Source organism: Crinia signifera, chromosome 1 (genome assembly GCF_055691185.1).
Source record: "Crinia signifera chromosome 1, ASM5569118v1, whole genome shotgun sequence".
Lineage (NCBI taxonomy): Eukaryota > Metazoa > Chordata > Amphibia > Anura > Myobatrachidae > Crinia > Crinia signifera.
Window position 1 is genome coordinate 449,852,155 of NC_139217.1, and position 25,919 is coordinate 449,878,073.

Genomic DNA, 25,919 nt, shown 5'->3' on the forward strand with positions numbered 1-25,919 from the left:
AATGCTTTTCTAGACTTCTATCAGTGGCGTAACGCTAGCAATGGTCCCCGATAACAAGAGTGTAACCGGGACTATGTAAAAACCGTACCCGGACTAAACCCCGGACCGCCGGACAGGACATCAAAATCTGCAGTCCGGAGCTTGTAGGGTCCGGTTCGGGGGGGGGTGTCCCGTCGGGGGGGTGTCCTGTCTGTGGGGTCCCTGTGATAGCTATCACCAGGGACATGGGGTAGGGGAGATTACAGCCTCCACGTGTGGTCCGGCCCGTCCAGTTTTTGTTACATGCCCGGACCATACAGGGAGGCTTTATTCTCCCGCTCCTCCTCCCCCTGGTGACAGCTGTCATAGGCAGCCCCCCCAGACAGGACACCCCTGGACAGGACACCCCCCGGACCAGACGCTACAAGCTCTGGACTGAAGATTTTGATGTCCGGTCCGGCGGTCTGGGGGTCTTGTCCTGGTCCGGTTTTCACCCATACCCAGAGTAACCACCTGACAACGGGCATGTAACTACTTGGAAATGAGCATTTAGGTAAAAGAAATAATAAGTGTATTGGGGGGCACCAGAATTTTTTGAGCAGGGGGCACAACATTTCTAGCTATGCCACTGACTTCTATACTAGTTATGTGCTATGTAACATCGTTAATATCTTATATCTGACAGTCAACAAGTTTTTTTTCTCATTACAGGTACACAGTGTGCTTTATCCTTTCATCTCTCTGCTGGTACATTCCGACTACATCCTCTTATTGATTACTCTGTCTACCCCATTGTTACTAATTAGGTGGATATTGTCATTAAAGTGCAGGAGGACGGTCTTCCGGGACCCCCATCTCCTCTTCAGTGTCATCTCCAGAGAATAAACTCATTTTCTCTTTCAATAAATGGCCCAGGTCCACCTAGCGTACCCATCACATTCCATCTACAAGCTATAACTAATGATTCCTGCGCGCAAAAAGCCTTTTCATTTCTCTGCCCCCGCCAGTAGGAGTTTTCTTCTCCTGCTCATTGGACATCAAGCACCCATAATTTATGATTTAATTTCTCATCAATAGATGTAATTGGTCTCTCACTTGTAGCAGATTCCGATACCTGGAGGCTGTGTACAATTATTTTTTATTGCGGCTTCTCCTGATAATTTATTAACCTTGTCTGTCTTTGTTTTGCTTCCTGTTCCATTTATCCGAGGCCTGTGCTTTATGCAGATAAGTCTTAAATATGTTTCCCGTGAGGCCCTTCGAGGATGAGAAAATGTGTCCGGGGGATCAGCTGTAACTATAAAACATTCCACTCTATTACTTTGGATGGCTCAATCCACTTCTAGGACTGATGGCTGGGACCGAAACTAGGTCACATCATTCACTTCCTTGATGTCAGATAAGTTGATAATGATTTGCAGAGTTGCAGACTACTCTGTATGGCGTCAGTACATGAAAAAGTAAACAGTGGCTGCGAACATAAAGCAACAGACTAAATTGTATATCAAGCCTTAAAGGGGCAGTGCATACTCTTCAGTACTTGTCCTTATTCCTTGCAGCAAATATGGGGAAGAGCCAGGACTGGCTGTACTATGGCACAGGGATCTGGGTCCCCCAAAGACACACATAGCACAAAGTTGAACTTGGTAAATGTAAGCAGGGGCGCCAACAGGTCGTAAGGGCCTGGTAAAATGGAGGGGGTGTGGTCATTGGGTGGGAACTCTGGGAGAGGGCATGGTCACACACCCACGAAAAAAATAAACGAGAGGGAGATAGATGACGGGCTGCCTCTCTCCCCAGCTTAGCACACAGCGCTGAGCTGGGGAGAGAGGCTGTGCTGCGGCAGCAACCTGTCCTCTTCCCACAGCCCAGCTCCCCGGAACGAGGTAGGGTGAAGTGGACCCGGGCCCCTCCAGCAGACCTGGGTAAAAAGTACCCACCCCCTCTTGTTTCCACTGGACATCTTTATTCAGCCTTAACTACTATGCAATTATGTAACTATGTAAAGTGGCAGCGAGCACTTAAGTTATACAAATTTTTTTTTTTTTTGAGTCGGTATGGCAAAGCTTCTCGGATTTTGGCGCATTATGGCATACCTCCCAACTGTCACGATTACAGCGGGACAGTCCCGATATTCGGGTCCTGTCCCGCTGTCCCACCCGCGGCAGGCATTGTCCCGCTGCGGGGGGTGGCAGTTGGGAGACCCCCCAATCTAATAGAATAGACGCTGCGCACAGCGTCTATTCTCGTATGAAAATGAGGTTGCGGCTAATTAGCATAAGCCGCATCCTCATTTGCACTTTTCGGGCGCGCGAGTGTCCCTATTTCTTCCGTTCACAAGTTGGGAGGTATGTTATGGGGCCAACCTGCTGGGGAAGGGGATAAATTAATGATAATGTGGAGGGAAAGCTGGGAATTTAACAACAGTTGTGAAGAGGGAAGACAGAGAATATAACTGATGTGAAGGATGTTTCCCATATTAAAAAGTTGTGTCTTTTTCCCAAAGAATCAATAATCAGCATATGACCCCTGAACCTGACCTGGTAATGGAAATCAGGGGGAAAATCGGCGTGGGGGTTCCCCCTATTTTCCAACAACCAGACTCACTGAACCAGCAAGGGGGGGAAATGCCTAGCAAGGTTATACTCTGTGTAGGGTCTCCCAAGCCATTACATTAACAAGCCCCAAAACGGAGGAATTCCTCAGAATGGGAGACTCCAAAAACTTTTGATAATGTCATAAAAAGAACAGAGAATGTAACCGTGAATCCCTGCTCTAGTCCCACAGCCCAGGGACCATAGTTTTTTTATGTTGTAACTAAAAGCATATTAGGATTATGGCTCCTCACTTACTGTATAGCCATTGATGTTGTGTATATGTTGTCTTGGCATTCGCCATTGTACACTGAAGGCCGTACAGTTCACAGCTTCCAGGAGAATGTCTAGTGGAGGTCCCAAACGTTCTGTTGAAAGACAAATTGACAGAATAATACATTTACACAGGTAGCAGTATCGAAACATTTTAAATATGACATAAAAGCACAATTTTGGTTTAAAATAAAGAGTTAATGTATTAAGTGTGTAGTGGTGTAACAAGGAGGATGCGGGAGGTGCCAGGCGCAAATGGTTGACACCAGCCCAGGTGTGTGATCAAAAGGCTGACTCCTCCTTAGTGACAGGAGCCTGGTGCTGCTATGTGTCATTACGAGCAGCTACTGGCTCCTGTCACTGTGTAGGAGTTGAAACTGACTCAAACTGGTCACTGGGGATAGCCACATCTCTAAGACCCTCGTATGATGAACCAGCTACATGCAAGGCCATGCCCCCCAAAATGCAAGATAATGCCCCTTATTTACACACAACCCTGGCACACGATTAAACCACACCAGGTGTCACCACTAACAGTGATGCCTCTGATGTATGTTGGTTCAGTTGAGAATTCCTGATCGTTTGGACCCAATGGACTACGCCATCTTTAGATGCCTCTTTAACCATTTTGCTCCTATGTAATACACAAAACATAACACAAAAATGATAGGTCGACAGTGTCTAGGTCTACAGTCAATAATTCGAACACTACTGGTCGACAGGAAATATGTCGACACATGGGCAACATACACTGGGTTGACAATGACAAAAGGTTAATGGTCAATGAATTAAAAGGTTGACATGAGTTTTTCCATAATATGTTTTTTTAAACCAACTTGTTCGTACTTCACGATCCATGTTGACTACTAGTCGAGAGCTGTAAAGTGTCCCGAGCGAAGGGGAGCACAGCGAGCCATGCGATGGTACACATGACACTAATTGGGGGGTCCCTGTTGACAGGTATCAACATAGACATAAAAAAATGAAAAACCTGTATCAACATTTTCCAGTGTCGACCTAATTCATGTCTATCTTTCAATCCACCCCCGCAAAAGAAATAGCCTCTCAAATAAACATAACCATTGAGACAAATTCTGTAAGGTGCTCCCCACCGCCACGGCTCACCTCGGGCAAGGCACTGTCAAGTTTGTATGTACGAGGACGATACTGTGCCGGACCCGGGACCCTGATAATGCCTCTGTGGGCTTCTGCAAGAGCAGCCCATAGAGGCTGGGGGCCAGTGCATGCACAGTACAGAAGAAGCTAATGTGCATGCGCCAGACCCGTGGAGGGGAACAAGACCCGTGGTCAAAAGAGGCAGCAGCGGTGACCAGAAGCATGGTGGCAGTGGTGGCATTGGCGGCAGTGGGGGAAGGCACATCGCGGCAGCGCCCCTCCTCTGCAGAGGTAGGAGCTGCCGCTGCCATAGACTAATATGCTTAGCTCGTTTTTGTGAATAGGTTGCAAATGTGCACACAATTGTGATGGCTCTGGGGGCATTTCTGTTTATTTCAAGGTGGCTACTTAAGTTGCTAACATTAGCAGTTCCAGGTCCTAGAAAATTATAATCACATTTCCATACAAACTTGTATTAGGCCCACAATCTATAACACCCAGTGTGATATTTATCAAAACCTTCTAAAAATATTTCTCATAGTAACCAAATTCATTTTCTGGAATGCACCAGATAAATGATAGATAGAATCTCGTTGGTTAATACAGGCCACGCCTCCACTAGACCTCTATTTAATCATCTCCACCAGCGATAAGTTCAATTAAACCAGAAACACAGTTCTTACATTCTACCAGCCAATCAGCTCCTGGCTGCCATGTTACAGGCTGTTTTTTAATGGCAGTTAGGAGCTGGCTGGTACATTATCACTCTCCATTGTATCACTTTTTTTAAGCTTAGTACATCTGGCCCACAGAGCAATATAGTTTCACATTTACTGATTTATATTGATATACATCCCGTCATTGTATATATGATGATCTTTAAGGTACCATGAGCTCTGTGATTGGTTTCAAGCATCTGATTTGGGGTAGATATATGGTAAAACATCATCTTACCCTATACGTTGTCATACATTCTGAGGATCTAAGGTCCAGGAAGATGTTTCCCATAGGAATTCCAATCAATTCTATCAGCACTTATTAATGGGTTCTTTTATAACCTTTCATGAACCGCAGTGAAGCTTATTTTCCTAAAACCAATATTTCTGATTGTTCCATTGCTGGCTGCAGACCCAGAGAAATGAAGTCTGTCCAGGAGAGAGGATCCAATTATCAGCTCCGAAGGAAAATCATAGGAGAACAGCGATCCCAAGCCAACCATCACGGAGCGGCTGAAACAAGCCTCTATGGCCGACTCATGCACACAGAATCTATTCACTGTGGCTCACACAGGACACTGCAGCCTGAGGGTAGGACATCAGGACGGTCCCCAAAAATGGAAATATTGGGACATTTGAGATGGTAGCCCCGGCCCCCCCATTTTGCAATGCCTAATATACTATGCATTGCAAAGCAATGCAAAGTCACGAGGACGCTGTCGCACTGGTCCTGCCCCCACATATGTGATCTGCCACAATTTGATAGGGACAGAGGCGTGGCCAGAACTTGTTGGCTCCATAGCAACATTTTGAAAGGGGCCCCTGTCCCAATGCTTCTAGAGACACCTCAGCAGTTGTTAAGGTTATGCCCCAAAATAGTGGCCTACTTTATTTTCTGTGCCATAATAGTGGTTTAGCCCCAAATTCACATTATTATAGTGTCCCCCAGTTCATATTATGTCACATTGCAGTGCCTCCACTTCATATTGTGCCACATTACATTGGCCACAGTTCATTAACTTTTCTCACTAATTTTCGTTTCGATGAATCCTGCTACCCATGCTGTAACGAAGCTCTGTACTGTACTATGGGGCCGAACTATCACCATCGGCATCTGCAGATGTGCTGTAATAACGGCGAAATCCTCAATGCGATAATTAAATCGCACGGATGTATCAATTATCACATGCAGGGACAGACGTTTCAAAATAACTCTGGGGTATTTTTGAACTACTGCGCATCTGTTGCGATGATTTTCCTGCCACCCCCCCGGCCATGTCTAGTCCCCTCTCTATCCTGTATGGCTTGCAGCATCTCTTTACTGCCCCGGGGGCACAGAAACAGCAGGAAGTCCCGATAACCGGTATCCCCCAAGAGCTCTGAGTAAGTAAATTCAGCTAGATTACATTTCCCCTTATAAATATAGGAAATGAGATCTTATTGTTCCAAATGCCCTTTAATACATTCATGTGATACTAAAATAACGAAAACGGGTGTGAAATGCCTCTTTTCACATTATTTTAGCAAAAAAAATATGTTAATAAATATGCCCCTATATTTTAACTATAATTCTATATATACATAGAACACAAGAGCCAAACTGAATTGCACAAAGGTTGTACGGTAATACCATATATAAAACATGGCAGACCTAATAAAAAGTGACAGTAATAGTGAAGACAACCTGGTCACGTCAAGTGAACTGACATGTTCATCGTATTAGACCTGGCTGTCAACCCAGGTTGAATTATACAAGAAGCAAACACACACTAAATGCTAAGTAGCCTTCACTTTCACCCCCAGGTGACTGTCAGAGCAGCCTTCTTATCATCCTGCATAAAATTAACATAATATGTTGTAAGGTAACAATTTTTTATCTTAAATATTCCCGAACTGAAGACATGGGGTGATTTTGTGGACATAAACCCCTGGAAGGCTCTAGATTCTAAATTTAAACAGCCGGATACCAAAAATGACCTGCTGTATGTAATGAAATCTAACTTTTCGCTCATCATTAACTCATGTGAGTAAAGTGCCATTTAAAAAAAAAAAATAACAAAAATTGAAATATTTTGTAAGTCAATTAATCAAAATTCCAGCCTATGATAAGGATCTTCATATTAACCATTTCTCCTCGATTCAGTTTGGTAAGGACAGATTTTTAAACAATGTTATGATACTACCATGGTAACCATAGCCACGTGGCACATGTTGTAGTGAGCAGAGAGGCTTTGGGGTGCTCCTCTGAGCTCTACATTTACTGTAAATGCCATTGAGAGTTCTTCCTTAACATCCTGATCAGCAAGAGATGTTTAAAGGGTAGTACACATGGAGTGATTTTTGCTAGTGAGTGACTTTGGCTAATTGATTTTGACTAAGCAATTTGACTAGATACACCAGCGATTTCGACTAAGCGATTTGACTAAATGCACCAGCGATTTTGACTAAGCGATTTTGTCTATAGGGTTGTACACATGGAGCAATCCTTCTATGCGATTTTGACTACATAGTCAAAATTGCTTAGAAGGTTAGTAAAGATCACTGTCAAGGTGACAAATCGCCCTATAATATCGCTTAGTAAAAAAATAGTTGCCAGGCAAGAATATTTTGACTAGATCACTGGCTGTCTAGTCAAAATCTCTGCTATTCCAGGCTGAGGGAGATATTCACTAGGCGATCTGCAATTAAATATCAACCAACTATGTTAATTCTAGTATAGTCAAAATCGCTGGTGAATTTAGTGAAATCGCTTAGTCAAAGTCGCTCACTAGCAAAAATCACTCCATGTCTACACCCCTTATGGGCAATTTTGACTATGGGGGTTATTCTGGTTCACTAGCAAAGGCACAATCACTCTCTAATGGAAAAAACCATGTGCACTGCAGGTGGGGCTGATGTAACATGTGCCGAGAGAGAGTTAGATGTGGGTGGGGGGTGTACTTCAAACTGATATCTATATTGCAGTGTAAAAATAAAGCAGCCAGTATTTACCCTGCACAGAAACAATGAAAAACCCAAATCTAACTCTCTCTGCACATTACATCACCCCCACCTGCAGTAAATATGGTTTTGTCCACTAGAAAGCGATTGTGCCTTTGTTGGTGAACCAGAATAACCCCATATACGAGAATTAACTTATTTGGTTGATATTTAATTGCAGATCGCTTAGTGGAGCGCTCTCAGCAGTAAATACCATCGATTTTGACTAGACAGTCACTGGGGCAGGGACTGATGTGAATGTTCAAATATTCTCTGTAAAATGCTGTGGAATATGTGTGCGCTATATAAGAAACTGGTAATAAATATATAATACATTTTGACTATGTAATCAAAATCGCTTAGAAGGATCGCTCCGTGTGTACACCCCTTAAGACTCCAAATGAAAAAACGTGTCAGGAGGATATGGCAAAGATCCCTGCTAACACAGCTTAAGGTCAGCACTGGAGGTGCAGCAGAACAGTAGACTCCCATCATAAATCATAAGGTCAGATAACAAAAGAGAAACAAATTGGGGAAAAGATAACTCAGGCATTCGGGAGACCATGACCTGGAGCACAGAAAGGAGGAAGTGACATTAAAACATTTGTTAATGGATTTCAATCTTTTTAAAGCAATCCATTTAAAAAATAAAACAAAAATCACACATTTCGAAAACATCTACTAAAATCATATAGACAAATAATGTTTTTGTAAAACAGGAAACCTTGTGTACAGTGGCGTAGCTAGAAATTTTTCTCCCCCCTGACAAAAACAATTCCATTGCCTTCCCCCATGCAGAAAGGGCAAGGCAATAGACTTAAGGGCGCTGCTGGCTGGGATGGCAGGTGAGCCAGGCAACAGTGAGCGCTGAGCTGGTCCCGCTCCGTGCATATCTAATGAGCGGGGACCCAGCACAGTGCATATTTAATGAGCGGGTCCCCACCCCATGCATATGTAATGAGTGGGACCTGCTCATTACATATGCACGGGGCGGAGACCCGCTCATTCAATATGCACTGCACTGGGTCCCCGCTCATTAGATATGTACAGGGCGGGACCAGCTCAGTGCTCACTGCTGCCTGGGTCGCCTGTCAGTTCAGCCAGTGGCGCCCACCACAGACTCCACTGGCGCCACTCTCCCAAGCCGCCGCAGGGTCTGCCACATATGTAGCTACGCCACCTGTGTATCTCCCACTGTATATGAACTGCAAATCCCACATCAATATAATCATCATCCATACATAGGTAACCAGCAGATCCAAAACTTTTATTGGAGAGTACTCAGCAATGGGTTCTGATTGACAGTCAAAAGGCCAACAAAATACGGTCAACGTGCATTAGATCATCGAGTACAAAACATCATAAGATAAAAGGTCGACAATGCTGAAGGTTGAACGGTACAAGTGAACAGGCTCAATTTTTTCTTTCATCATTTACCATCCACGTGGACTATGATTGGGACCAGTTACCTGTGCTGAGCGCGGTGGTAGCAAACCAAGGCACCTAATCCACTAATTTGGTTTAGATATGGTTCAATATGCAAATATGACACAAAAAAACTTGTCAATAAATTTTTGTGTCGCCCATTTCACGTCAACATTTTGACCTTGCCGTCCTGATACGTGTTGACTATATGGTGTGGACCTGTTGATTTTTGACCTATTCATTGTCGATTTTTTACTCCACACCCCCCAGAAATAACCCCCTCTCTTCTCTGGTCTGTCAGACAGTAATACATTCCATTCACAGGAGGTGAACCCTGACATTAAATCTAAACATGCCCGCACAGGTTAGCTTGCTTTTTGATGAGGCAGATGTAGAGCAGGTTGGTGCGTCAGAAGTGAGGTGTCTATGTTTTATTATGAAGTACAGGTTGAGTATCCCCTATCCGTGCATCCCTTATCCGAATTATTCCAAAAACCGTGGTTTTTGGAATCATTTGAATTTTTTTTTTTTTTTTTTTTTAACCCCTAACCCTCTTTTCATACTTACCAAGTCCCCGGGCGTCCACAGCAGGCCTCCGGCATCTTCTCCAGGGTCTCCAGCGGTCCCAGGAATGCATTGCGCGAGTGTGCGCGCGCCGGTGACGTCACCGGTGCGCGCGCACACTCGCGCAATGCATTCCTGGGACCGCTGGAGACCAGGAGAAGATGCCGGAGGCCTGCTGTGGACGCCCGGGGACTGCGCGGACGCCGAGGGACGCCCGGGGACCATCAGGGGACAGGTAAGTATGGCTTAAAAAAAATATTCTAAAAACCGGAAAATTCCCCTATCCGAAATGCTCGTGGTCCCGAGCATTTCGGATAGGGGATACTCAACCTGTATTAATTAATTCTAAGGCCGGGATATAATGGGAGCCAATTTTAGAGCCTGGGAAGAATCCAGACGAAGTCAGATGTTATAAAGTTCGACTTTTCCCCCCCTACTCGGCCAATGTCATGGCATGTGCCTGTAACACTCCGAATACACATTGAAACTGACACAAGTACAAAATTACAACACATTTGCAGAAAGTCAACATTTTAAAAACTGGACACACAAGCACCTTCTGCTGATTTAAATGATATGCAGCATGCCTACATTCTGTATGTAATTGCGACTGTATCTGCATAAAAATATGATATGCTAATTTCTACATTTACCTCTCCTGACTCTGCTGTTTCCCACCTGTACCAGACTCTTGAAACAGCCCTTGGGAGGTTATTCTGGTTGGTGCATAACTTTCCGAATTCTTTCGGAGCGGACCGCACGCCACGCTGTGCGGACATTGTAAGAACAAACGCCCACAGGTCCTCCGCATTTGGACGGACTCGCTCTCTAAAAAGAGGGTGTGTTTTCGGACAACATCCAAACCGTGCGTGTGCGGTGGCCACACAAAGATTCTGCTCGGTCTTACAGCGTCAGAACGGACAGGAAGCTGGCCGTATGCACCAATGCGGTGTATTTCCGCAAAACTCACGACTATTATCTGAACTCATAAATCTGTCACATGACACACTTATGCAATTAGGCTACCTCATAAAAAAGGGATTGTTTGTAATTGTAATCAATTAAATCCTATTTGATACTTAAACACATTACTGAAACACAAACATGCAGTGGTGTTTTAACTTATCTTTGTGTCTTTAAGTAATGGTCCCTTTAGGCAGCAATGCTTCCAATTGAAGCAATGAAAATAGTGTAATTAATGAGTAATGAGTACAGGAGTGGATTGTATTGTGTTCAGCAGACAGTGCTTCAGGTGCGGGCGTACTAATTGGGTGAACCGAATGCCTAGCACATGAACAAGTGGTCTCCACAAAGTGAAACTTGTATATGAAGACCGCATATTTCATGCGTGTTGGTTTGTTTGCAGTCGGTGTGCTGTCCGAATGCACGCCTACCAGAGCTCGTGTATGCCCATATTTACGCCCAGTATTTCCCACTTTGAAACCACGCCCTTGTGTAAGTCCGAATGACGCCCAAAAAACGCCCATATTCCCGAGTCAATTCGGTGGACATTTCTGTACGGTATTAGTGAGAACGAGTACGGAGACCATGCGTGGCACATGCGTATAGCGTTGCCTGCGCATGCGCAGACGGCTAAAAAGCGCCGTCCGAAAGAATTCGGAACGGACCGCATCGACCAGAATAATGCCCTTGATGAAGTGGCTCCAGCTTCCCAGTACACCCCACACAGGCTTTGATGCCAACCATGGCACTCCAAAATAGCAAGACAACTTCGAATTCAGTCACGTAAAGTAGAATGCCAATAGTGTAAATCTCGTAATCTGACTGAATTCCTCACATATAAGTCTATCTACCGCTCCTACTGAAATGCTTTGGACACTGCCAAACAAATATACATCCAATCTCTCATCTCTTCTCATGCCACCAACCCTAAGCGACATTTTAATACCTTTAAGTCTCTTCTGTACCCTCCCCCTCCTCCCCCACTGGCTACCATCAGTGTACAAGAACTTGCCTCCTACTTTAAGGACAAGATTGATAACATCTGACCGTCCTATCTTTCAGGTCCCATGCCTCTCCAGGCTATTGGAAAGACTTGTCTACTCTTGCCTCACACACTTTCTTAAATCTTACAGTCTATTAGACCCACTTCAGTCAGGCTTTTGTTCCCAACACTTCACTGAGACAGCACTGACTAAAGTGGTGAATGACCTGGTGAATGCTAAGTCAATAGGCCACTACTCACTACTTATTTTTCTAGATCTCTCTGCTGCATTTGACACTGTTGGTCACACTCTGCTCATACAAACACTGCACTCCCTAGGTCTTAATGATACAGCCCTTTCTTGGTTCTCATCTTACTATCTGATCGCTCTTTCAGTGTTCGCTTCTCTGAGTCTACCTCCTCTTCATTACCTCTGTCAGTCGGAGTTCCGCAAGGCTCAGTCTTAGGTCCTCTGCTTTTCTCAATCTATACTTCCTCTCTTGGTAAACTAATCAGCTCTTTCAGATTTCAGTATCACTTGTATGGGGATGATACTCAAATCTATCAACCCCCGAGTTGTCACCAATGGTTTTGGACCGAGTCCCTGAATGTCTCTCTGCCATCTCATCTTGGATGTCCTCTCGCCACCTCAAACTCAATATTTCCAAAACTGAATTACTTATTTTCCCACCATCCAAGAACAGTTACCATCCGAATATCTCCATAACTGTTGACATCTCTACAATCTACCCTACCCCACAAGCTCGTTGCCTAGGGGTCATCCTTGACTCTAAACTGTCCTTTGTTCCCCACATTCAATCTGTCGCAAAATCACGTTACACGCATCTAAAAAACATATCCAAAATACGACCGTATCTCACACTAGACCCTACTAAATCTAAATCCATGCACTCATTATATCCCGCATTGATTATTGCAATAGTCTCCTACCTGGTCTTCACAAGAACAGACTCTCGCCACTGCAATCCATTCTAAATGCTACTGCTAGGCTGATCTTCCTAGCAGGACTCTCATTGTCTGCTGATCCGCTCTGCCAGTCCCTCTGATGGTTGCCTGTATTTTACCATATTCAACATAATACACTTCTACTCGCATATAAAGCTACAGTATTAACCATACTGCACCAGCATATATCTCTATACTTATCACAAAATATCTCCCATCTCGACCACTCCGCTCTGCACCAGATCTGCGTCTCTGTTCTGCGCAGATTACTAGCTCCCATACACTATTGCAGGACTTTCATCTGGCTGCTCCCATCCTATGGAATGCCCTTCCACGCACAAAAAGACTCTCCACTAGCCTTCAAACTTTCAAGTGTTCCCTGAAAACTCACCTCTTCAGGCAAGCCTATCATATTTAAGTTCTACACGCATGACCCTCTGAGGGGGATGCAGTTAAAATCCCGGCAGTCGGGATCCCGGCGTTCAGAATCCTGACGCCGGAATCCCGACAGCCGAAATCCCGACACATTCTCCCTCCGTGGGTGTCCACGACACCCCTGGAGGGAGAATAAATTAGTGTGCCGAGCGTAGCGAGGCACCGGGCCCGCTGCGTGGCGAGTGCAGCGAGCCCGCAAGGGGGGGCGATCCACGTCCCCCCCTTGTCGGCATTTCGGCTGTCGGGATTCCGGCGTCGGGATTCTGAACGCCGGGATCCCGACCGCCGGAATTCAGTACTGAATCCCTCTGAGGCACCTACGAAGTATGCATTCGTCCAATTATGCATCCTGCACGATTGTTATGAAACCAACTTTAGACCTCCAGTGGCATAACTATTCAATTTGCACCCCCCTGCCGCAATTCGGGCAGCGCCACGCCCCCTCTTTGGGGTTACCAAACCCCCCTCCCCATGCAGCCGGGACCTCCTGCCGCTGGTGCTTCTGTCAGGTCCCGGCTCTCAGTCTCCCGGCTCCTGCAGCAGCATATAAAAAGTGACACTCAGAAAATGGCTGCCCCCATAATGCAGACAGTTTTTGAGGATGCTAGAGTAGGCGGCAGCATCCTCTAGCAACCTTAAAAATGGTCTGCTGTATGGGGGCAGCCATTTTCTGTTTGTCATTTTTTATTAGCTGCAGGAGCCGGGACCCGACAGAAGAGCCAGTGGCAGGAGGTACCAGCCGGCGGCAGGGGCAGACAGCAACGGGTGACTATAGCCCCGAAGACCCCCCTGGCGCCCACACCTTCCCAGTGCCTCCCCGCCACCGCGGGGGCTGCGGGACTATAAGTGACCATTGCAATCGCATCATCATGACCACGCCCCCAACTGTGAAATTGCACAGTGGGGGGTGGGGCCACAATGAAGCAATTAGGGTCATGGGGTCCCTGCGGACCCCCTACTGCAGGGGGGAATGCGTGATAATGGGAGGATTGTGGGGGACTTGCCCACCTTCTCGAAGGGCAGACCCAATTTTTGGTAGCTTCTCGGCCATTCCAGAAGGGAAGGCAAGTAGGATTTGTGTGAACACTTCACAATTCCAGAAGACATACCAGGGGGTTGAATTTCTAGTCAAACCACCCATTGGTGTATGCCAGGCAGGACATTAACACAGGGAGCATGTTCTGGGTCTTTCACTGGATGGATTTGGATGAAAACTTTAATGAACTGTAATAACTGACATAAAAAATAACCATAAATCAATGAATTAAAAAACTGACAGAAATGGAACAGGTGGAAAGATACAAAATATTGTATACCCAAAAGCCTTGGGATGGCAACATTGATACTTTTTAAACCCAATCTCTCAATGTGAAAATGATTATAAAACAAAACAGAAAGGAAAAAAACAACACTGCAGCCACCTCATGGGTATGTTGGAAGAGCTGCTAAGCTGCTAATTATTTTAAAAATGTTGACAGCAGGGCCATTTTAACAGCATTATGGGCCCCTGAGCAAAGCAGTGCAGTGGAGCCCCTACTTATGCCCCTTTCCGACCGCACTTTTTAACCGGTATTTTGCAGATTGTTAACCGTTTCAAAACGGTAATATGTGCGGTCTGAAAGGTGCAGAGTGATTTTACCGTTTCCAAAATACCGGTTTTTGGAAACTGTAAAAAAGCAGGGTCATACCCATTACAGACCCGTTTTTTTTTGCTGTCTGAACGGGTCTGAAACGGTACCCAGGCAGCAGTGAACACTATTGGTCCCCAGCGCAGTGCATGTTTAATGAGCCGGTTGATCATTACATATGTGCATATGTAATCAGCCGCTCATTACATATGCACATATGTAATGAGCGGCCAACTCATTAAATATGCACGGCGCTGGCTCGGAGCATGCCCTTAACTCCTTCAGTGCCAAGAGATTGGTACAGGAGAGGGGCGGGGGCAGCACCGAGAAACCTGCCCTAGGGAGATGGGTCTGCCTGCACCTCCACAGGGACTCATCAGACCACACTGGCAAGACCCTGTATTTGAAACGTTTTCAAATACAGGGTCTGCCAGGTAAAAAAAATGGCACTTAAACGGTAATATACCGTTTAAGAGATGTGGTGTGAAAGGGGTTTTACCTGGCAGACCCGTATTTTGGAAACATTTTCAAATACAGGGTCAAAGCCAGTTATGCGGTCTGAAAGCAGCATTACACACCGATTCCCCTTCTCACTTTTCCCTCCGTCCTGCAGCCTTTTCTTTCTATTGCCATTTTTATTCTGATTTATTCGCCTCTGATTTTTTCTGTCTTGTCCGTCGCGGCGGTGACTCTTCTCTCAACGCTCCTCAATGATAACACCGGGCGTGGTGACATCTCGACCAACATTCAGTGCGACCACTGGAGGAAGAGAGATTCCGGCCAATGCTGGCCATCGCTAATTGTATTGCCGTAAAAAAACATTTTATTTTTGATTTGCCCTGCATTAGGCTGCTCTTCGGCCCTTATGCTTGTAGGGCCCCCAGACAGTAGCCCACCCAGCCCAGTGGGAAAGATGACCCTGGTTAACAGTTACATCCAACTCATCGATAACTTAACAACTCAAAGATTGAAACCTATGTAATGCCGCCCAGTACTTCAAATATATAGTATAAAGCTGTAAGGGAAGTTTCGTTGTAATAATAATTGGATACAGTCGGATTATAAATCAACAGTACTTTTATTGTGAAACGGTTTTCTATTGTTTATTCAGGTTTAATTATTTTTATGTGAATTTTTTATTAAATTTGTATAATCCCGGAGGGGTCAGGTAAATTTACAGCATAAATGTTTGGTCTTCGTTGAATATTGGGAAATGGCGTAATTGCATTTTGTTTTTAGTAAATGCAATTGTAAAACAAGAAGTTTACTTCTGGCGTATATTCAAGATAGTCACAAAATTAAATATTCCTCTGTGTAGCTATATATATATCAACTTAATTATTAGACCAGGATTACAAACATATATATATATGTTTGGAATCCTGGTCTAATAATTAAGTTGACAAAAATATTCTCTAATAGAATTATTTATGAACAGAATTGAAGAATTGTGCTAAATCTGCAGGATATTGCGGTTTTAATGAGGCGAAAACAAATATTCCAAACACGGCTTTGTAGCCTAGCTTTCGTTTATCAAGTTTGCTTCTTAACCCTTTGAGGTCCGCACAACAAAAAAAGCAAAAGGAAAAAAAATGTCTTCGCATTTTTTGGTACTTGTTTCCTAGCACGGCGCCCATCGCATCTTATACCATAAGCCTTACAATGGTATGCGATGCGATGTGACGCGATGGCACCCGATGTTATACAATTTAAAATCGTATACCATTGTACATGGCATGCAATGCGATGGTATACGATTTTAAATTGTATAAGCACCCTAATAGGTGTTTTCAATGTTAAATGGCCTCCCTATAAGACTATTAATTGTATAAGCACCGTAATGTGTGCTTACAATGTTAAATGCACCCCCACGGCACCCCCAGCATCAACGCCAACCCGAAGCGTGGCGAGCGCAGCAGTACGCGTCCTCCGACCTTTTCATACCCCTACTATACACGTTGGCGTGGAGTTGATTTTAGATAGTGTGAAGAGCGCAGAGAGCCACCGAGCCCAAAGCGTGGCGAGCGGACGCGGAATACATGTAAAGTAATACGCGACTGCTCGCCACACTATCTAAAATCAACTCCACGCCGACGTGGATAGTGGGGGTATGAAAAGGTCGGAGGACGCGTACCGCCGCTCGCCACGCTTCGAGTTGGCGTTCATAGTGGGGGTGGCGTGGGGGTGCATTTAACATTGTAAGCACCCATTAGGGTGCTTATACAATTAAAAATCATAAAGAGGGGCCAAAATCGCATCGCATCGCATGCGGCTATATGGCATGCGCGATACAATGCATAAGATGGTATACGATTGAAAATCGTGGGCGCCGTGTTAGGAAACAAGTACCCATTTTTTATTCACTAAGGATAATATTAACAACAACCAACAACAATCCACAGTTTTTGAGATATAGGCCTCTACCAAACGGTTGAGAAATCCGTTAAACTTTTATTTTTGGTGCGGACCTCAAAGGGTTAAAGACACAGGACCAATCAAATCAGTGTGTGCTGTGCACCTTATACATCACAGACAGGCTTACATTATCCTATTCACAGATTTTATTTCTGTTGGACATCAATAGTTCTCTCATAGTCAGTACTGGCTCTGTGGCCCAATCCAGCTTCATGCGCAAATTGCCGAAAATCGATATTAGGGGATTCTCTGCAACATACGCATTGAGAAAAATGCGACTCCAGTCTGAGGATCGGCGATGCAATGTTTCCAAGGTGACAAGCTGGCGTTGCAGGACCATGGTCAAGACATGCGGACGTGTCTGATATCTTGCGACCGGCTTCACAAACAGTTCAAACACAGCCACTGTGACCTGTAAAATAGGGCCTTATTCTAGTTCACTCTTTCTGACAAAATCCTTCTTAGATGGACAAAATCATGTGCACTGCAGGGGGGGCAGATGTAAAATGTGCAGAGAGAATTAGATTAGCGTGAGTTATTTTGTTTCTGTGCAGGAAAAATACTGGCTGCTTTATTTTTACACTGCAATATAGATCTTACTTTGAAGTAAAACCCTACCCAAATCGAATTCTCTCTGCACAAGTAACATCTGCCCCACCTGCAGTGCACATGGTTTTGTCCATCTAAGAAGGATTTTGTCAGAAAGAGTGAACTAGAATAAGGCCCATAGCCGCACAGCAACTGGCTTCACAGGTTGGCTGCGCAGCCAAAGAAGTGCTAACATACTGGCGATCCAAACACAAAAGCGGGGAGGGACTCAACATGATCGGCGGTATTGCCCTGTGCTGGGCGGCCCCCTGCATGCTAGAGGGATCTGTTGTAGTTGAAGCTGAATTAAGCAGTATCCCCTGCAGCCGGGGAATGGGATAGGTGGACAGTGGTCCCAGTGCACTGCTTTACCCATGCCTACAATGCTTTTAAGACTGATCTGCTCTACGGAGACTTCAGTCAAAACAGGTGCACGATACTCGTAGGTTTCTTTGGTAACGTAACATCCAACCAAAGGTAAGGATTCTAAATCATTAGACGCAAAGCAATTAGGCACTTATACTTCAAAATAGAACATGTTTAATTGATTCAAATGGAATAAAAACAAAAACACTTGAGTCAAATTACAACACAGCGATGTACTGTAGACAAAGTGAGTCACCGGATTTATTGGCATTATAAATAGCTTATATCTAAAATAACGGTCCACAGCGAGAATCCGACCGGCACAGAAACATAATTGCATTGCGGTGGTTTATAGTCATGCAGAAGTGAACAGATTTACCATCATAGTTATCAATGGACAAAAAGTCTTGTTGCAAATTAGAAAATGCCCCTACATTGCTCCGTTTATGGGGGCATAGCGATACTCGTCCCTGCGTATCGATATTGACCGGCGATTAATTTCCAGCATGCTGGGTACATCTAGTAATATCGCCAGGCAGGGCCATGTTCTCACCGGAGAACACTGGCCCCACAGATGGCTCAGCAAACAGCGCTGACACATCGATTTGTGTGCTGAGCGATCTTGCTGAGCGTTCTCAGTGATCTAGCATAGCTCAAAATGATCAGCATATCTCCCCATGTGTAGGCACCTTAACATTAGAACCACATTCATATTGTACAATTTTTTTTATTTTTTTTAAAGCTGCAATCATTTACATGGCAAAATCAGCCTGTTATTCAGTGTTAATGGGTAGGCGGACCCGATTTCCGGGAGCTTCCTGGCCATTCCTGGACGGTAGGCAACCTATCACTAGGTTTATTATGGCAAGATTAAGCACTGGTTTTACCTGATACACTGACCAATATGAATTTGAATTATTTACGGACGGTGTAATGGTTGGCATTAATGCCTCACAGCACTGAGGAAATGGGTTCTATTCCCACCATGTGTTATATATACAGGGCAGTACGGATGGTGTAATGGTTACATTACTGCCTCACAGCACTGAGGTCATGGGTACTATCCCCACCATGTGTTATATATACAGGGCAGTACGGATGGTGTAATGGTTACATTACTGCCTCACAGCACTGAGGTCATGGGTACTATCCCCACCATGTGTTATATATATGGGGCAGTACGGACGGTGTAATGGTTACATTACTGCCTCACAGCGCTGAGGTCATGGGTTCTATTCCCACCATGTGTTATATATACAGGGCAGTACGGATGGTGTAATGGTTACATTACTGCCTCACAGCACTGAGGTCATGGGTACTATCCCCACCATGTGTTATATATACAGGGCAGTACGGATGGTGTAATGGTTACATTACTGCCTCACAGCACTGAGGTCATGGGTACTATCCCCACCATGTGTTATATATACAGGACAGTACGGATGGTGTAATGGTTATATTACTGCCTCACAGCACTGAGGTCATGGGTACTATCCCCACCATGTGTTATATATACGGGGCAGTACGGATGGTGTAATGGTTACATTACTGCCTTACAGCACTGAGGTCATGGGTTCTATCCCCACCATGTGTTATATATACGGGGCAGTACGGATGGTGTAATGGTTAGCATTGCTGCCTCACAGCGCTGAGGAAATGAGTTCTATTCCCACCATGGCTCTAACTGTGCGGAGTTTGTATATTCTCCCCATACTTAAAATATCTGCTAAGAATGCCAGTATCGCTCACAGCAATTGTTCGTTTTTTGGGTGCAATATTTAATATTTAAACTTCAGTGAATTGACTTTGATGTATTTGTATTTATTATTTTATACTAAAAGAACAGTCGCTGTGAGCGTCGCTGGCATTTTTAGTTAATATTTTGAGGATCACTCACAGCAATGTTGGTCACTCAAAGGATTAATCCTACCCCCTGCCAATAATACCTAAAACTTTAATCCTAATACTCTAACACTAATACCTTATCCCTCATCATCCTTACTCATAAACCACTAAACCCTAAAACCCTTACATCTAACCCCTAACCCTCACCCTTAATTCTAACCCTAATACCTTAACTCTTACCCTGATTCCAACCCCCTAACACTAATATTCAAACTCTCCCCCATAATCCTAACCCCCAACACTAAGGGGATTATTCTGGTTCACGCGCAAAGGCAAATTCTCAAATGGAAACCGTGTGCACTGCAGGGGGAGCAGATGTAAGAGAGAATTAGATTTGGGTGAGTTATTTAGTTTCTGTGCAGGGAATATACTGACTGCTTTATTTTTACACTGCAATATAGCTCTCGCTTTGAAGTAAATCTAATTCTCTCTGCACAAGTTACATCTGCCCCACCTGCAGTGCACATGGTTTTGTCCATTTAAGAAGGTATGAGTGAACTAGAATAATGGCCTAATACCCTAACCCTCACCTTTAATCTTTAACCCTAACACTAATATGAAAACCCTCATAATTAATCCAACTACCCTAACCCGAACACAACCCTCACCCTTAATCAGATCCCTGACCCTAATTCCCTAACCAAACCCCTAAACAATAGGTTCACATACACTAGGGCAATTTACTCGTGATTGGTCACTTTGTATGCGGGATTAATATACATCACTGCCCTTCGCCTGCCAGCCGCGGCGATGCTACCGCATATGTACTAACATATGGGGCTAGCATCGGGGTGCGGTGACGGAGACCCCCGCGAAACCTGTAATGTGGTGTGCGGGGGTCTCCGTCACATCCCGGCGGCTGTCAGTGTCCCCCTGCGTCTCCTCCTCCCCCTGCAGCCGGATGTCCTCTCGGCTGTGACACCTGCTGGGGGAGGAGGAGATCGATGGAGGATGGGAGGGAGGGAGGGAGGGGTCGCGCAGGCAGCGATAGAAGCCCATAGTCTTCTATAGGGTATCGACACCGCATCGCATTACGTTATAGTACCATGCGACGCGATGCGTTTTTCCCGTTCCCTGTCATTCCCGCCCCCTGTCAGTTCTTGTCAGAAATCACTCTGAGGTGAGATTCTGTTGTGACAGGAAGTGTACCTCAGAGCTGCTGGTGTTTCCCTGTGATTTACATTTGAGATGGCTGCATCAAGTACGTTATTTACGCTGCCTTTAGAAAGAGGAGGATGCTGTGAAATTTTTTCAGGACCATCACCTGCTGCCTGTGACGGCTACTTGCACCAATGGGCACCCCATGCACTTGTCGGTGAAGGAGTGTATGTGGCGATGCCATCTAAAAGCCTGCCGGCAAAAGGTGAGCTTAAGAGCGGCCCATTTTTTCCCTGGGTGCCGGTTATCATTTCTGACTCTGATCAGATTTATATATTCTTGGGCAGAGGAGCTGACATCTATAGAATACTGTCAGCGTGCGCTCCAAATGTCCAATAAAACAATGGTCCTGTACAATGCCTGGATGCAGGAGGCCTGTACCATGGACCTGCTGGCACAGCCGCAGCGCTGTATTGGTAGACCGGGCCAGATTGTGGAAGTTGACAAAAGTCTTTTTGTCAAAAGGAAATATAATGTGGGCCGTGTTTTACCTCAGGAATGGGTATTTGGAGGCATCTCACGCGAAACAGGACAGTGCTTCATAACTGTTGTGCCCAAACGTGACGCTGCCACTCTTATGTCCGCCATACATGAAAACATCGAGCCTGGCACAACCATTTATAGTGATTGCTGGCGGGCATATAGCACCGAAGAATTGGAGCTGGCAGGATATCATCATGCCATTGTTAATCATATATACAACTTTGTAGACCCCGATACTGGTGCGCACACACAAACGATTGAACGTTTATGGGGCTCCTGCAAATGGCGGAACAAGCGGCAACGTGGAACAGCACTTCATCATTTAGAGTCATTTTCATTATTCTTATTTTTCTCTTGTTAATGTTCTTATTATTAATTGACTGCTATCATTGTCATTTTGTTACTGATTATTGTCATTATTGTTTTAATATTCTCTTCATCATTCATTATGCACTAAATTATACCAGTTATTCGTTAACACACGTGGTCATTACTGTGTCAGATGTATGATATTGCAGGTGTTAATGTGTCCAGAAAACACCCCCATTATCCACGCCACCCGGAAGCGTGGCGAGCGTAGCGAGCCCCGGGAGGGTCGGCGGAACGCGTCCTCCGACTTGTTCATACCCCAACTATCCACGTCAGCGCGGCGAACTTTACATGTATTCCGTGTCTGCTCGCCACACTTGCTGCTCTCGCCACACTATATAAAATCAACTCCACGCTGACGTGGATAGTGGGGGTATGAAAAGGTCGGAAGACGCGTTCCGCCGCAGCTCACCACGCTTCGAGGTGGCGTGGATAATGGGGGTGACGCAAAACAATGCCATAGCTGATCTCATAGTAAGCACCCATCATATCTCATTACATGGGTGCTTGTACAATACAATATCGCATCGCATTGCATTCGGTGCCATGCAATATTTCATTGTAAAAGCACTCCTGTGCACTTATGGACATATGGACATTGCGATTTTCCTATGCAGAATACCCCACTAAGCTATTTGCTTACTGGGCCCCGTGATAATACACAAGTACCAAATTCTATAACCAACTATAATCACCCTGAAACTAGTCTTGAAAAGTAGGCAAGTATGTCTGAAATAGAACTCTCATCTTAGTAAATTTCCCTTTAAGTATGAGTTTGAGCTTCTTTAGTTACCCCCCGGTGAGAGGCCGTGATAATGGGGAAGTTCAACAACCAATCAGGACAATATTATAGACTGTAAACAAAGAAAATAAAAAAAAAGCATTCTCGATAACATTATCCCCTAGCAGCAGTGAGTGGAGTATGTTATGGTTCCTAACACCCAGTGAGATCATTTTGTAGTTTAATATATTTTCAAGAATGTTTTTTTTTTCTTGAGTCAATAATTTCCATACACTTCTATAAGATTTGGGATTGTTTGGTGAAGTAAATCGGCAGGAAGACAAACCCCAGATAGACAGACTACGGCAACATAAATATGCATAAGGTCAAATTTACATTTATAGCATGCTACATAAATATACAGTAGTTACCTGGAGTTGCAGCTGTTCTGCCATCTGGGGAATTTGACACATTTAAATAGACATCTGCACAGTATTGGCTCTATAATAACCACTACTAGAGAAACAGCACAAAATACATAAAGGGGCATTCAATGCCCCTGACGGCAAACTGTGAAGGCGAGTAGCACCGATAGCTTGCCGTTGGCATTTTCGACCCCCCCCCCCCTTCACTCGCCGTTTCAACCTCACTGGTTCACTTCGGTGAGATGGAAACGGCAAGTGTGGCCATTAAAATGGCGGTGCTCGGTGCATTTGCGGGACATCTCGCCTAGGGTGGCCAATCCCGGGATCGGCTGGATCCCGGGATTTGGCCCCAAAATGTCTGGGATTTGAATCCCAGGATTGGAGTATCCAATCCCGGGATTTTGGGATAAGACCGCACATGCGCAGTCTAATGCCGGGCAACGTCTGAGCAGCCGCTCAGACGCTGCCCGGCTGTTCCCGACCTGGTGTGTGGCCTGCGCAGCATTTCGGTCATAGGTCACTCTGCGCAGCTGCCACAGCGTGGCATCCTCAGTATCCGGAAGACACTTGCCGGCGGGCCTATACCAGCCTCACGCATCATACCCGACGCGCCTCCCAGCCGCCCGCGTTATTCCCGATGCCTGACCCCGCACCTCTGCCGCCTGCCCTCGCACCTCTGCCACCTGCCCTCGCACCTCTGCCACCTGCCCCCCTCCACAGCTGCCAAAAAGTAAGTTATGTGGGGGTACAGCGGCAATTTTCTTTTAGGGATGCCAATCCCGGGATTGACCATTTTTCAACTCCGATTCCCGGGATTGAAAAAATGCCCCGGGATTGGCATCCCTTATCTCGCCGTTTAAGGGTATTCCGGCGTGGGAGTTTGGGTGCCCATTATGCATCTGTCGCATACAGATCGAGGTACAGGGGGACACGGATTTAGGGATCATGCCAACCCTATACACATTCGTTTATAAACCCTAACTTGGAAATTTCCACATAAATATAAAAAGCCGTGACATATAATTTCCTTTTTAAATTATAGATATCTATATTTACTAAGACAACTTCTAGCCCTTTCACACAGAGCATGGACCACGGAAAAAACAGAGGTTGTGTGCCGTAATAAATGGGTCTTCCCAGATGTTGTGCCCCTACTCAGTGACTCTGAGGGGCACACTGATGGGTATATCTGATTTCCATTGGTTCGTGCCCATGCTAATGCAATGTGTGGACAATGTGTATCTAGAAACATAGCCCTCACCCCTATGCCTTATGCTACTGTCGACATTTTAACAATGTTGACATGTTATCATAGTTGCCTACTCTCTGAAATAGAAGCAATCGCCCTAAGGCAGGCAATTTCCCCAGGGGCTAGATGGCCCATACCAACATAAGGCCCATACACACTGGGCAACTTTGAGCTGAAAGTCGCTCAAAACAGCAGGTTTGAGCGGCTTTCAGCTCAAAGCCGCCCAGTGTGAATGGCCTGGCGATGAGCGCTGCTGCGCGCTCCCGCATCATCACCGGGAAAGCAGTTTATCTGCTGGTTATACCAGCAGATGAGCGGCTTTCAGGACAGCTTTGCATAGCGCTCTGCTATGCAACGCCGTCCTCCCCCCCCCCTCCGTTGGCGCCGGGCCGGGGGAAAGCTGCTTAGTGTGTTTTTTTGCAAAATGTGATTGCATGTAAGAAAAACATCTGCCACGGCGTATAATTCTGTGCATGGACATGTGGTGCATCCACTATTTAATATTAATAAATAATAAACGAAACAAAAAAAAAAACAGCAGCAAATGTTCTCACGGTTACTGCAATACCGCAATATAATATATATCCCGTCACATCGGTTAAGCAGGAGTCCCGATAAATGGTTGCATAACCTCTCCTGTAGTTCACACAGCGTACACTGGTAATCAATGGTTGTGCTGGGTGAAAAGCCCAAGGAGACTCCAATTAGGAGCACGACGCCGGCAGTATGCAATAAGTTTCAGCTGCTACAACTCTAAAGGTGCGTACACACGGATAGATTTGGCAAAAGATCTGGGCATTCCCGACCGATTGAAATGACCAATCGCTCAAAACGTTCCGTGTGTATGAACGATATATCGGACGTTGCGCGTACACGACGGTCGTTGGTAGAGGTCGCTGATCTTTCCTCTATGCAGAAAGATCAGCGACCGATCGTTAACGATGTGTACCAATCGTTTCAGGTGTAGGCACGATGAACGATTTGGCAAGGCTAACTGATTGGCTCCCTCTCCCTCCACCATCGTTATAGATCAATCGTTCATGTGTAATCGTTTGCTCAATCGTTCATCATTTGTCACCAAATCGTTTGTGCAGGAGTTTCAGAGGAAATTGTTAACGAGATTGAATCTTTGCCCAAATCTATCCGTGTGTACGCACCTTTAGACCTAATGGGTGTCTCCTTGGATTTGAGTAACTTTTTGCTTTAGGATAAATCAAACTGTATGAATTTCATATAAGGGTGCATTTAGCACCACAAATTCCTGCACTGTCTGACAGGACCCGTTCCTGACATGACTATTGTGCTGTAGGAGGATCCTGCTCTTATCACTATCTAACACTCAGTCTGTGGCTTCCTGCTTGCCTCCATCCTGTTACAAGCAACTAAGACCTCACTCAATCATATGACTGTCCATGGGTGGCCAGCTACGTGGCTGCCATCGACAGTCATATGGATGTGACCATTATGGGTTAATAACTATGTAATAATTGGTTATTGATGGTTTCATCATATCACAGGTAGAGGACTGGGAGGGTTTGTGTGGTGCTCAAAAACCACTCTTGGACCAGAGGTTGTAGGGTTGAAACAAGCAGGTTTAATAATAGAGGGTTTCGTAAATGG

General features: G+C 45.2%; 1 protein-coding gene across 2 annotated transcripts in view; it reads right to left on the bottom strand.

Moving 5' to 3' along the window:
- The window catches only part of EGFLAM (EGF like, fibronectin type III and laminin G domains), a 133,709-nt gene that overhangs the window by 80,805 nt on the left and 26,985 nt on the right, over positions 1-25,919 (bottom strand). For both annotated transcript variants that reach the window (XM_083154560.1, XM_083154552.1), the window contains exon 2: positions 2,832-2,941. In XM_083154560.1, the coding sequence (XP_083010686.1) occupies positions 2,832-2,941 (110 nt within the window). The remainder of the gene's footprint in view (positions 1-2,831; positions 2,942-25,919) is intronic.